This window comes from Symphalangus syndactylus, chromosome 14 (genome assembly GCF_028878055.3).
Source record: "Symphalangus syndactylus isolate Jambi chromosome 14, NHGRI_mSymSyn1-v2.1_pri, whole genome shotgun sequence".
In the NCBI taxonomy this organism is placed as follows: domain Eukaryota; kingdom Metazoa; phylum Chordata; class Mammalia; order Primates; family Hylobatidae; genus Symphalangus; species Symphalangus syndactylus.
Genome location: NC_072436.2, coordinates 86,806,265 through 86,820,823, shown reverse-complemented (window position 1 = coordinate 86,820,823; position 14,559 = coordinate 86,806,265). Strand labels below are relative to the sequence as shown.

The following is a 14,559-nucleotide window of genomic DNA, read 5'->3' as shown; positions in this document are numbered from 1 at the left end:
CTTAGGTGCCTCATACCAGACAATGCAGATTCAGCACTTAGCATTTCCCTTCTTTCCCAACACAGGGATGATATGAATGTGGGTGCTCCTGTGGCCATTTATTACTTTCCACAAGAGAAGGTTTGTGTATTTGATAACTCATACCTTGACTACACTTAAGTTTCTGGTGGTTACATAATCTAATCAAGTACATTATGTGGTTTCAACTGGGATAATCAATCCAGGAAGGCTGCATAATATTTGTAATAATAAAACAACTGTACTTTCAATTCTAAAGGGTGCCACGGTTTTAATTAGCAATTAAAATGACTTCACACTACAATACAGTCACTTAATCATAAAACAATACAAAACATGTCACTGTAGCAAACAAGGGATCTAAATTTGCTTCATCTTACACCAAACCCACATACTTTACTAAAATCAAAATCTGTTTAAACACACACACACACACACACACACACACACACACACGAATCATGGATGGGATAAGTTGTAGGAAACAGTAACCCATTCGCTTATTCTCTATCCTTTTCCCGCCCTTTCCTCCAGACCAATTTACCAGTTTAAAAGGAACAAAGAGCTAGAAAGGCCAAGTGATTTTTTTTTTTTTTTTTTAAGACAAGAGTCTCCCTATGTTGCCTAGACTGGAGTGCAGTGGCGCGATCTCGGCTCACTGTAGCCTCTACCTTCCAGGTTCAAGCGATTCTTCTGCCTCAGTCTACAGGCGAGTGCCACCACACCAGGCTAAATTTTGTATTTTTAGTAGAGACAGGGTTTCACCATGTTGGCCAAGGAACTCCTGACCTCAAGTAATCCCAGCCTCCCAAAGTGCTGGGATTACAGGCGTGAGCCGCCACACGCAGCGCATCCAAGTGATTTTTCGAACAGTATGCTGTAGAGCCCTGAGGAGGTTTCAAGGGTTCTATTATCAAAGAAGTATTTTTTTTTTTTTTTTTTTTAATGAGTAGGGTTTTAATTTGCCTGAGGAATCCCATTTCAAATTTAAAATTTTGTTTGGGGTTTTTTTTGTTTTTTTTTTTTTTGAGTAGGAGTCTCGCTCTGTCACCCAGGCTGGAGTGCAGTGGTGCAATCACGGCTTACTGCAGCCAGCCTCTGCCTCCCAGGTTCAAGCAATTCTCCTGCCTCAGCCGGGTGAGTAGCTGGGACTACTGGCACCCACCACCACGCCCGGCTAACTTTTTTTTCTATTTTCAGTAGAGACGGGATTTCACCATGTTGGTCAGGCTGGTTTCAAACTCCTGACCTTGTGATCCACCCGCCTCAGCCTCCCAAAGTACTGGGATTACAGGCGTGAGCCACGGCGCCCGGTCAAAATTTGGTTTTTTAACATTCAACTACTGGCACTACGTGGTGGCTCATGCCTGTAATCCCAGCACTTTGGGAGGCCGAGATCTCGGGTGGATCATTTGGGGCCAGGAGTTCGAGACAGCCTGGGCAACATGGCAAAACCCCCTCTCTAATAAAAATACAAATATTGGTCAGGTGTGGTGGTACTCACCTGTAATCCCAGCTACCTGGAGGCAGAGACACGAGGATTGCTTGAACCTGGGAGGCAGAGGCTGCAGTGAGCACAGATTGCGCCACTGCACTCCAGTCTGGATGACAGAGCGAGAATCTGTCTCAAAAAATATAAAAATAAAAAATAAAACACTCCACTACTAAATTTAAAGTTTGAAAAGCCACTAATAATCTAAATTCTCGCCAGGATAATAATGTTAGGCAGGGCACGGTGGCTCACGCCTGTAATCCCAACACTTTGGGAGGCCGAGGCGGGCAGATCATTTGAGGTCAAGAGTTTGAGACTGGCCTGGCCAACATGGTGAAACCCTGTCTCTATTAAGAATACAAAAAAATTAGCCAGGTATAGTGGCATGTGCCTATAATCCCAGCTACTCCATCTCCAAAAAAAAAAAGATAATAATGTTGGAGGCACGGCCAGATACACCTCACATACAGATAACCTGAGGTGTTCTAACGAGCACCCACAGCCCCTCATGAAAGGTCCAGAAAGGCAAGAGGGAAACTCAAGTTTTTTGGGTTTTTTGTTGTTGTTGTTGTTTTTGAGATGGAGTCTCATTCTTTCGCCCAGGCTGGAGTGGCGCTTGGCTCACTGCAACCTCCACCTCCCAGATTCAAGCGATTCTCCTGCCTCAGCCTCCTGAGTAGCTGGGATTAAAGGCGTGCACCACCATGCCAGGCTAATTTTCTTAATTTTAGTAGAGATGGAGTTTCACCATGTTGGTCAGGCTGGTCTCGAACTCCTGACCTCATGATCCATCTGCTTCGGCCTCCCAAAGTGCTGGGATTACAGGCGTAACAAAATCAAGTTTTAAGACTACCTTTCTTCAACTCCCTTCATTCTCTACATAGGCCATACCAGTTATCTACCAATATTTCACTTACAGTGTCCATGAGCTGTCTGCCATTGTCCAAAGACCGTTAATTTGTTCCTACTTTCTCTAATTTGTTTCAACTTCTCTGATTTGTTTCCTCCCTTATTAAAAATTTCCCTTGTGATGTGTTACATCACACAACCTCTCTTGACCAGACAGTTTTAGTACTTTTTAAATTGTCTGTACAGGAAAGCCTCTATCACATGGCCAAGTATTTTTTTTTTTTTCTTCGAGATGGAGTCTTGCTCTGTGCCCAGGCTGGAGTGCAGTGGCATGATCTCGGCTCACCACAAGCTCCGCCTCCCGGGTTCACGCCATTCTCCTGCCTCAGCCTCCCAAGTGGCTGGGACTACAGGCGCCCACCACCACGCCTGGCTAATTTTTTGTATTTTTAGTAGAGACGGCGTTTCACCATGTTAGCCAGGATGGTCTCGATCTCCTGACCTCGTGATCCATCCGCCTCAGCCTCCCAAAGTGCTAGGATTACAGGCGTGAGCCACCGTGCCCGGCCTCACATGGCCAAGTATTTAAAAATATAGAAATAATCTTTTTTCAGAGATGCTAAACAGACCTGCAAGTTTCTAAATGGACTGCAACTACTAAAAATGAAGAAAAAAGTCAAAAAGAAGGCTGGGGCGGTGGCTCAGCCTGTAATCCCAGCACTTTGGGAGGCCGAGGCACGATCACCTGGGTTCGAGACCAGCCTTGCCAACATGGTGAAACCCCGTCTCTACTAAAAATACAAAAATTAGCCAGGCGTGGCAGCGCACAACTGTAATCCCAGCTACTCAGGAGGCTAAGGCAGGAGAATCGTTTGAACCCGGGAGGTGGAGGTGGAGGTTGCAGTGAGCCAAGATAGTGCCACTGCACTCCAGTCTGGGCCAACAGTGTGAGATTGTCTCAAAAAAAAAAAAAAAATGTCAAAAAGAGGGACCAAATGTAAAGCCTGAGAACCTTCCAAACCAGAACTTGGTCCCGAACACACCTCTGATGTCCAGATTAGGGGTGCACATTTCTGATTGGCAAGATAGTCCCAGTAACTCTCAACTGCATTTACACTTTGGTCTTTAGGAATGTACTTGATCTATGCAACTGTTTCCAGTATTTTACAAATTATTCAAACAGTTCTTGTAGAAAGATATACACACAATGACTGATGTGAAGCTTGACAGGATTTAAAAAATAAAACTGCAGAATACCAGAGTAGAAATGCTTCTCAAGAATTTAGTCCAGGCAGGGTGCGGTGGCTCACACATGTAATCCCAGCACTTTGAGAGGCCGAGGTGGGCAGATTCCTTGAGGTCAGGAGTTCAAGAACAGCCTGACCAACATGGTGAAACCCTGTCTCTACTAAAAATACAAAAAAAGTAGCCAGGCGTGGTGGCAGTGGCCTATAATCCCACCAACTTGGGAGGCTGAGGCAGGAGAATCGCTTGAACCCGAAAGGCAGGGGTTGCAGTGAGCCAAGATCCCGCCACTGCACTCCAGCCTGGGCAACAAAGCAAGACTCCACCTCAAAAAAAAAAAAAAAAAAAAGAATTATTTAGTCCAATCCCCTCATTTCATGCACAAGAATACTGAAACACATGATTAAGTAACTTTCCCACAGTCTCAGAGCTAGTGGGAGAAACTAGATTTTCTTTTCATTACCACTTTCTATTCTACGAAGTACTAAATATGATCACCACTCAGCTTTCGTCACACGTTTTGGCATTATTCAGATGTTCACTTATGCAACACAGAAGGCTTAAAAAACAACAAGCACAACTATAAACAGGTCACCTTAACATGACTTAGGAAAAAAACACACCCAAGATCACAACATGTCCCACCGCATTCAAAACGTCTCATAGTGCAATACCAAGAATCAGTTTTCAGCATCTAACCACTATTCCAAAATAAAATTCTACCCAATAGCATTTCTTGCTGGTTATTTAGCTATAAATGGTTATGGGTTCATGGGTATTAAGCCATCAGCTATCTGCAATCCAGCCCTAAACACCAAACATTAGCTCCATTGTTATTTTTAGCCCTTTCTAGGTAAAAACTTTTACCTAATAAACCAAAAGAATAACAAAACTCGGAGGGCTAATTTACCAAACTTGTTGACAATAAATACTTCAGAAAACAATGCGTAACTATGCCTTGGTAGATTCTAGGTTCATAAATCCAAAGCAGATATGCCTTCGCACCGTGGCATATTTATATACTGTACACTAAAAAAAGCTGTTTGCGTCCCCAAAAATGGTAGGTATTCTCTGGCAAGTCTAATCCAAGTGATTAAAACGGGGAATTACTGTAACAAAGTGACTATTTTTACTGTGCCTGAGTAACACAAAAACCTAGGAGTCTCACTTGAAAAAGCATTTGGATTGTAACTATTTATAAAATATTCTTTTTTGACTAAACGTGGTTCTCCCTGTTGCATTCCTGCTTCTGCCGCCCCTCACCTCCATTCTCCTAAGGATCCTAACACGAAAAACTTCTTTATACTCTAGTCAAGGGGAGAGCTGTTAACCTTGACATTTTATGATCACTGTCTGAAGAGGGCAAATTACATGTTTTAGTTTTGCTACTTTTTAATTAAAAAGGTCCCACCCACCCCTCAAGTGGAAATGAGAAATTTGTCAGAGGCCCCTTAATAATTGGCAGATGAGAATCATCCAGTGAATATAGACAAAACTATTACAAAACCCTGAGTCATCACTCAGTTCAATCAGCAGATTTGGGTAAACACTCAATGAGTGAGTTATGTCTTGTGTGTTCACCCGTCCATACCCACATGCGTGAACATACCATGTTACTAGATTTTATGTACAGTTAACCAAACAAGATACAGCAAAATTCTTTCTTAAAAAGCTCTTCGGACACAGTAAAGATGCCCATCCAGCAAGTAAATGTAACCTTTTTTCCCCCATTGTATTTTTACTCTTTTTTTTTTTTTCTAATTTCAGTGACACTATAGTTTGAAGCTAGTTTACAAACAGAACTCCTGAAACTGATTTAGGTAATCTCTTAATCTGAGTAACTCAAAAAATTAACACAAGCCTGATACTAATATCGCCCTGGACATCCTGACAGTGCTCTTCCCTACTTTCCTCAGTATCTTAAAGGTCTCTCCAAAAGAAATGTCACAACAGGAGCAACACACAATCCTTAAGATCTTAAACAACACTGTCCACATAAGACGTTAAGCTCAAGAATGAGGTCTGACTTTAAACCAACCTTTTCGATCAACTCCGCCAGGTCTGAGAGGGCCCCAAAAAAGCAAAACCCGTAAGTTTCCCTATGGTCTTCTTTCCATTCAGAAAGTTACTAGACGCCAACGGAGATGCGAAGAGGCGGGGATCGTAGGGGAAGGAAGAACCGGAGGAAGCAGGGAGACAAGTCAAGGAACTCCCCCAAAGACAAATCCTCTTTGCCCCGCCTCTCCCATGCGCAATGGTCCACGGAGGACCCCTGAGAAAGGCTCACCTCTCTCCCTCGGGGCCGGGGCCCTTGGACTCCCCAGGGCCCCCCAGGTGGGAAGACAACAACCCGAACACTTCGGGAGAAGCAGACGGGGAGGACGTAGAGGGCTGGTGAAGACCCGGTAAGTCCCGTAGGAAAGTGGCAGGGAGGACGGCTTGAGTGCTTCACAGGCTCTGTCACGACCCTGGGATCACCGCTCGGGGACAGCTCCAGCGAGGACAGAGCTAAGGGTCCGGCCCTCTGGACAAAGAGCACCCATCCCCGACACCTCTCACTGAGCCTTTCCCCCCGGCCCGGCCCGCAGGTCCGGGCACACTTACGTGGAGAGTTTCCTGGTCCAGAAGAGGCCCCCGGGCCACAGCTCTTGGAGCTGCACGGCCCGGCCCAGGTTGCATTTGATCTGGGCCAGCTGCAAGTCGGACTCGGCGTCTAGCCGCTCGGCGTAGGGCAGCAGCTTGTTGTAGACGATCTCCTTCTGCGGGACGAAGCCCCGCGGGCCCGGCTTGGGACGCCCGCCCGGCTCCGGGGGCTCTCCTACTCTCGCCCGCTCGGCCGGCTCCATGAGCCCAGAGACACCCCCCCCACCCCCTCCCACCCTAACCCTCCCAGGCCCCCACCCCTCTCCGGGCTCCGCCTCCTCCGCGTCTTCGTCGCCCTGCGGCCGCCGGCGGCCCGTCGCCCTCGGACCGATCGCTAGGCCGCCTTCCCTGGCCGGCGTGCTGCTGTGCCCCGCGCGGTTCCCGGTTCGTTGGCGGCGGCAGCGGCCGCTCTGCCCGCCCCGCACCGGCTCTGCTGGTGACGCTGCAGCCGCCGGGCCCAGAGGTTCCGGACCGGCGTCAAGTCACTTCCGGGGCGGGGCGGGGCGGGGCGGAGCGACGGCGTCGCGGGAGGCGGTGGTGGCTGCAGCTGGTGCCCAGCGGGCTGCGTCTTCCTCGCCGTGGGCCCGGCTCGGAGCCCCCAACCCGGGCCTCACCGACCCAGCGCTAGGCTGCCTCACCGGAAACACGAGGCCGAATTCCAAGCTATTGTACTGCTTCGTCGGGGGTCGCGCACTCCTGGCGGCAGCCTACCGGAGCCCCAGTCGCCACGACAGGCGGCAGCCAGGTCGGCCTGGTCCCCCTAGCCCAGCAACCCCGGCTTCTGGGTTACAGGGGTTTATGGAAAAGCCTACGTACCCACTTGCTCCTTATAGATTTATTTACTCCATCCCGCTTGTTCCTTATAGATTTAATTATTCTGTCCCCTTTAAGTCCCCATCTTTCTGGTATTCTGGCCGCCATCATTCCAAAGAAGAAAATAGTTACTCGCTCAACAAATGCTATTTGAACAGCTGTTTTGTGTGTAAGGCACTACGTTTAGGCTATTGAGATAGAAAGTTTAACCTGGTTTCCGCCCTCCCAAGGACTTAGTCTAGCAGAGATAAAGACGTGAATTACAAGATAATGCTCTTAATTGCTAGATAAGTACAGGAGTCCTTAGGAACTCTACAGAGAAGTTGAAACTAGGGGGTTTGAGAGGGTGTCAGTTTCCTAGAAGTGATACTTAATTTAAGCTGTAAAGGTTGAGTGCAAAGTTGGTTAGAAAAAGGAGGGAGGAGAACACGTATTGCAGCTGAGAGAACAGCTCTGAGGCTGCAAGCATGTATTCTAAACATTCAAAGTTCAAAATAGCGTAAGAGAGGGGACGGAGAGATGAGACTGAGAAGGAAATCCTAAGGAATTCAGAGCTTTATCCTAGAGGCAAACTTCCAAAAGATTTTAAGCATAGCAGTGGGATGATATAATTTACCCTTTTTAAGAATCACTCTGGCGGCCGGGCTCAGTGGCTCACGCCTGTAATCCCAGCACTTTGGAAGGCCTAGGCGGGCGGATCACGAGGTCAAGAGTTCGAGACCAGTCTGACCAACATGGTGAAACCCCGTTTCTACTAAAAATACAAAAAAATTAGCCGGGCGTGGTGGCGGGCGCCTGTAATCCCAGCTACTCGGGAGGCTGAGGCAGGAGAATCGCTTGAAACCGGAAGGTGGAGGTTGCAGTGAGCCAAGATCGCGCCAGGGCACTCCAGCCTGGGCAACAAGAGCGAAACTCCGTCTCAAAAAAAAAAAAAAAGGCCGGGCGCGCGGTGGCTCACGCCTGTAATCCCAGCGCTTTGGGAGGCCGAGGCGGGTGGATCACGGGGTCAGGAGATCGAGACCATCCTGTCTAACATGGTAAAACCCCGTCTCTACTAAAAATACAAAAAAATTAGCCGGGCGTGGTGGCGGGCACCTGTAGTCCCAGCTACTTGGGAGGCTGAGGCAGGAGAATGGCGTGAACCCGGGAGATGGAGCCTGCCGTGAGCCGAGATCGTGCCACTGCACTCCAGCCTGGGTGGCAGAGCGAGACTCCATCTCAAAAAAAAAAAAAAATCACTCTGGCTTCTTCTGGAAAATGGGTTGGAACTGACAAGATTGGGAACTGGAGGACCTCTTAAGGTGTGACATAATAATGGCCTGGATGTCAGTTGAAATTGAGAGCTACTTCAGCAGAATGGCTTGGGCTTAGTAGTTGACTGAAAGTGAAAAATTAAAAAGGAGAGAGACAAGATGACGCTGGGTAGATAGGTGAAGTCCTTCACTGAGATAAAGAACAGCAGAAACAGCTTGGGAGGCAGAATGCCTATGAGATGGGTATGTTGACATATGTATCAGGAGGGTGATCTAAACTGAGATGCGGATTAGCGTGTAGATGGACGACAGAAGGGAAGGAAATATACAGTATGAAAAAGTAGGGCCCTTCACAAATCTCTGAGGAGCCCCACATTTAAGGACAGACAGAGACAAGGAAGGTAGGCCACAAAGAATATTCACAAAAAGCAGAGAGAGGAGGAGTTCTAGGAAACTGGGTGTCTCATATGGAGAAGTGAACAGTCCTACCTTAGGCAGCTAACAGGCCAAATGAAGTGAAACCTGAAAGGATTTATTGGATAGTTTATTGATAAAGCACATAAGAACAGTTTCGTCGGAGTGTAGAATAGAAATCTGATTATGGTGACAAAGGACAAATTGGAAGTGAATAGATAGAGGCAGCAAATACGGACAACCTTTTAAAAAATAATGGGGTAGGGAGAGCCGGAAAGAGATGAGTGTCAGGCCTCTGAGCCCAAGCTAAGCCATCATATCCCCAGTGACCTGCGTGTATAGATCCAGATGGCCTGAAGCAACTGAAGATCCACAAAAAAAGTGAAAATAGCCTTAACTGATAACATTTCACCATTGTGATTTGTTTCTGCCCCAACCTAACTGATGAATGTAATCTCCCCCACCCTTAGGAAGGTTCTTTATAATCTCCCCAACCCTTAAGAAGGTTCTTTGTATTTCTCCCCACCCTTGAGAATGTAGTTTGTGAGATCCGCCCCCTGCCCCCAAAACATTGCTCTTAACTCCACCACCTATCCCAAAACCTATGAGAACTAATGATAATCCCAACACCCTTTGCTGACTCCTTTTTCAGACTCAGCCGGCCTGCACCCAGGTGAAATAAACAGCCGTGTTGCTCACACAAAGCCTGTTTGGTGGTCTCTTCCCACGGACACGTGAGACAATGAGGAGGTACTTGGAATAAAAGGAGGGATTTTTGAATGTGGGATTATATATGTGTGTGTGTGTGTGTGTATATATATGTTGTTTTTTTTTTTTTTTTTTTTTGAGTCTCACTGTGTTGCCCAGGCTGGAGTGCAATGGATCGATCTCAGCTCACTGCAATCTCCACCTCCCGGGTTCAAGTGATTCTTCTGCCTCAGCCCCTCGAGTACCTGGGACCACGGATGGCTCTACCACATCCAGCTAATTTTTTTTTTCGGTGTTTTTAGTAGAGACAGGCTTTCACCATATTGGCCAGGCTGGTCTCAAACCCCTCACCTCGTGATCTGCCCTCCTTGGCCTCCCAAAGTGTTGGGATTACAGGCTTGAGCCACTGAGCCCAGCCATATTTAGATATATTTAAATATGGATGGAAAGGAGCCAGTGGAGAGAGAAGTTAAAGATATTGGGTGAGGACGACAAAGAGTGGAAGAGAATGTGGAGTCATTGACCTTTAGAAGCAAATCAAACTGTGCTTCCATTGTCAGAGGAGGAAAGCAAGGAAGGAAGGATAGGTGCAGATGCAGGAATGTTTGGTACTAGAAGTTGGAGAAGTTCTTTCTATAGTTTCTATTTTTTCCTATGAAACAAGAGAATGAGAATTATAGGGAAGTGGTAGGTAGATCTGAGGAAACTGAAGAAGCCTTAGAGTAGTCTCAAAATTCAGAAAATTGATTTAAAAAGTTAGAATTGTTTGGCAGGTAAGGCTGGAAGCTTGAATTTACTATTATCTATCTGCACAATTTAATGATTTTTTCCCACTACTGTTTAGTGGCCCAGGATTGTGTGACATACAGTATATACTAGTGGCATACAAGTATAATAGAATGACAAAATATCAAGATAATGTTTTTTATGTTGCCAGTAGTGATGGTAATGTTAGCTACCTTTCATTGAGCATTTCTGTCTGCCAGTGCTTTACCTACATTATCTCACTGAATTCTCTAGAGATAATTGAGTTGAGAATATTTGAAAGAGAGTGGTTAAAGTCTAAGTTTGGTTGACGTGTAAGTGAAGAGAGTAGAGAGCTAATAGGGAAGGAGTAGAGAGATGTCAAGACACTTACATGCTGATGAGCTATAAGGGAAAGATGAAAGGATTTGCCTGAGCAAGGGATCTAGAAGAATAGAAATGTTTGGATTTAAGATTTCGAAGAGACCAGCCTGGCCAATATGGTGACACCCCGTCTCTACTAAAAATACAAAAATTAGCCTGGCATGGTGGCGTGCACCTGTAGTCCCAGCAACTCGGGAGGCTGAGGCAGAAGAATTGCTTGAACCCAGGAGGCAGAGGTTGCAGTGAGCAGAGATCGTACCACTGCATTCCAACCTGGCGACAGAGCGAGACTCTGTCTCAAAAAAAAAAAAAAAGAAAGAAAATTTCAAAGAAGCAGTTCCAGATGACATTGAACTCCCTAGAAACAAACATCTGAACTGGGAAAGTTGAATAAATTACGGGAGCAAGCAAACTAAGGTCTCTTCCTATTATTCTAAATAAAGTTTCATGGAGAACACTATTGAAATGCTTCCGGGTGAGAAAGTTAGAAGACCTTTCTTTCGGGGAGCTGGTCTGCTCATTAGTGGAGACAGTAACCCAAAGTCTGGGGTGGATTTTCTCTTCTCAGTCCAACTTGTTATCTCTTGAAGGTCAGGAGACACTGCCAAAGGATAACAGCACATTATCCTTTTGAGGCTTGGCTGGGTGGCTCACGCCTGCAGTCCCAGCACTTTGGAGGGACAAGGCAGGCGGATCATGAGGTCAGGAGATCAAGAGCATCCTGGCTAATACGCTGAAACCCTGTCTCTACTAAAAATACAAAAAATTAGCTGGGCGTGGTGGCACGCGCCTGTAGTCCCAGCTACTTGGGAGGCTGAGGCAGGAGAATCGCTTGAACCCGGGAGGCAGAGGTTGCAGTGAGCCAAGATCGCGCCACTGCACTCCAGCCTGGGTGACAGAGCAAGACTCTCAAACAAACAAACAAAAAAAAACAGGATGTTACCGTTTTAACCAGACCTGGAGGGAGACACTGACTTCTTATCAGACCCTCAAGGAAACAGACTATAATCACTCTTCTTGCAAGACCCAGAAAATGCAGTGGCCCTTCAAAGAAAATATTCTGAAGAGAGAGGTTCCTTCTCAAGCTGGAGGGATTAGCAGAGACAGTTTTCAATCAAATATTTATGTCTTTGATGTGCTTATTGGAACACTAATTAATCACTTATTAGCAGTGAACAAAAAATGACAGGTTGTTAGTGTCACATCTTGCCCATCTTAGTTTTCTCTGTATATATGATATACTTGGAGCTAGAGATATATTGGCAAGTGAATGAATCTCTGTTGCCAGAAACATAATCTTTTTTTTCTTTTTTAGGCAGGGTTTCACTCTGTCTTCCAGGCTGTAGTACAATGGCCCATTCACAGCTCACTGCAGCCTCCACCTCCTGGGCTCAAGTGATTTTCCCACTTCGGCCTCCCAAGTAGCTGGGACTACAGGTGCACACTACCATGCCCGGCTAATTTTTAATTTCTTGTAGAGACAGAGTCTCAATGTGTTGCCCAGGCGGGTCTTAAACTCCTGGGCTCAAGCAATCTGCCCGCCTCAGCCTCCCAAAGTGCTGGGATTACAGGGGTTAGCCACCATACCTGGCCAGAAATGTAATCTTTAGAAATATTTGAATTAGAATGATTCATTGCAATGTAATTAAATATCCAGACTTTTGCTGAATTGCAGTTATTAAAGGAACAAGAATATTAGATCTGGTCTGAAGATTTGGGAGGAAAAAATACTAGATCTGAGAAATGTTGAGAAGTTTTTCCTAGTTCCTGTAGGATTTTTAAGTTTTGAATTTTTCATTCAAAAATCATTTTCATCCAGCCATTGTATCCACTTCACTTCATTTGAACCAGAGTATATATGGAGTTCAGTTTCTCGTAAGAAAAATTACAGCTAAAGGAATGAATTTTTCTCTCATTATTTTAGGCATTTGTTAGGCATTCTGTCATTTCACTAAAATGTAGCCAGATGTGGGCTTCTTTTTGTTTATTTTTGGGGGGATTTGTATTTCTTGAATCAAAAGATTCATCTTCATCAATTATGCAGAATTTTCACTTTTTTTTCTAATTTCTTTGTACTCCTCGTAGAATTCCTGTTAGACATTTGTTGTACCTTCTTGTTCTAATATCCATATTTCTTTTCTTTTCTTTTTGAGAGAGAGTCTTGCTCTGTCACCCAGGCTGGTGTGCAGTGGCATGATCTGGGCTCACTGCAACCTCCACCTTCTGGGTTCAAGCGATTCTTCTGCCTCAGTTTCCCGAGTAGCTGGGACTACAGGTGCACAACACCATGCCCAGCTAATTTTTTTTTTTTTTTTGAGTAAAGATGGGGTTTCACCATATTGGCCAGGCTGGTCTCAAACTCCTGACCTCATGATCCACCCGCCTCAGCCTCCCAAAATGCTGGGATTACAGGCATGAGCCGCTGCACCCCGCCATATTTCTTATAGTTTGCAAATCTTTGTCTTTCTACCTCATTCTGGATAGCGTTATCAGATGAGTTTCTAGTTCTTGAATTCCTTATTCATCTGTTTGTGATCTGCTGCTTTACTTGACCGTTGAGCTTTTCACTTCCATATTTTTCATTTTATTTATTTATTTGTGTGTGTGTGTCTATGTGTGACGAAGTCTCATTTTTGTCACCCAACCTAGAGTGCAAACGGCATGATCTTGGCTCACTGCAACCTCCGTCTCCTGGGTCCAAGCGATTCTCCTGCCTCAGCCTCCTGAATAGCTGGGACTACAGGCACCCACTGCCATGCCTGGCTAATTTTTGTATTTTTAGTAGAGATGGGGTTTCCCCGTGTTGGCCAGGCTGGTCTCAAACTCCTGGCCTCAGGTGATCCTCCCACCTTGGCCTCCCAAAGTGCTGGAATTACAAGCGTGAGCCACTGTGCCCAGCCATTTTTCATTTTAGACATTCTATTTTATTCTTGTCCAAGTCTATGTATTCCATTTTTCATTGAGTTTTGTTCTTTATGGCTCCAATGACTAATCATTTATACATACTTATTATTTTAGAAAATTATACTTAGACATGCTTTCTATAACCTAAAATTCTTAGGGGTGTTATTGTGTTTACTGATCTTTGCTCTTGTTGGATTTTCTTCTACTTGTGTTTTATAGTTTAGTATATTATGAGATCGTCTTCAGAAGGTACGTTTTTCTCTGTGGGAATCGCATGTGATGCAGAGCAATTTTTTGTTTGCTTGCACCAGATCCATAGATGTATCACAGGCTCACTGCCAGTCAACATTTAAGTTTATTTTTCACCTGGGAGGTGAAGGTTGCAGTGAGCCGAGATGGTACCACTGTACTCCAGCCTGCGTGACAGAGCTGTACTCTGTCTCAAAACAAACAAACAAATGAGCAAAAATATTTGCGTTCATTTTTCAGCTAGTATAAATTTGTATTTCTATCCTATGCAAGCGTCAGGCGTGGGAATTTTTTTTTTTTTTTTTTTTTTTTTTTTTTTTTTTTTTTTGAGACGAAGTCTCGCTCTGTCGCCCTTGTTGGAGTGCAGTGGCGCAATCTCGACTCACTGCAAGCTCCGCCTCCCGGGTTCACGCCATTCTCCTGCCTCAGCCTCTCCAAGTAGCTGAGACTACAGGCGCCCGCCACCACGCCCGGCTAATTTTTTGTATTTTTAGTAGAGACGGGGTTTCACATTTAGCCAGGATGGTCTCCATCTCCTGACCTTGTGATCCGCCCGCCTCAGCCTCCCAAAGCGCTGGGATTACAGGCGTGAGCCGCCTTGCCCGGCCAGGCCTGGAAATTTAACCCGTGGAGAGTTCTGTTTTTATGCAGTATTTTACTTCCAACTCCCTTAGGTCCCAGCCTTCAACTTCTATCCCTGGGTAGATATTAAAACCCAAGTCACTGCCAGGCTCACAGTAATCCCAGCACTTTGGGAGACCGAGGTGGGCCGATCACGAGGTCGGGAGTTTGAGACCAGCCTGACCAACATAGGGAAACCCTGTCTCTACTAAAAATACAAAA

General features: G+C 45.7%; 1 protein-coding gene across 11 annotated transcripts in view; it reads right to left on the bottom strand.

Annotated features, from left to right (window-relative positions):
* PSME4 (proteasome activator subunit 4) overlaps positions 1-6,718 on the bottom strand; it is a 133,304-nt gene extending 126,586 nt beyond the window's left edge. For 7 of the 11 annotated variants that reach the window (XM_055240424.2, XM_055240423.1, XM_055240425.1 and 4 more), the window contains exon 1: positions 6,209-6,461. In XM_055240424.2, the coding sequence (XP_055096399.1) occupies positions 6,209-6,450 (242 nt within the window). In that variant the 5' untranslated portion in view covers positions 6,451-6,461. Of the gene's footprint in view, positions 1-6,208 lie in introns of all 11 variants that reach the window. The other 4 variants (XM_055240427.2, XM_055240426.2, XM_055240429.2 and 1 more) reach the window with 4 other exon arrangements.
* Positions 6,719-14,559: the final 7,841 nt, after the last annotated feature.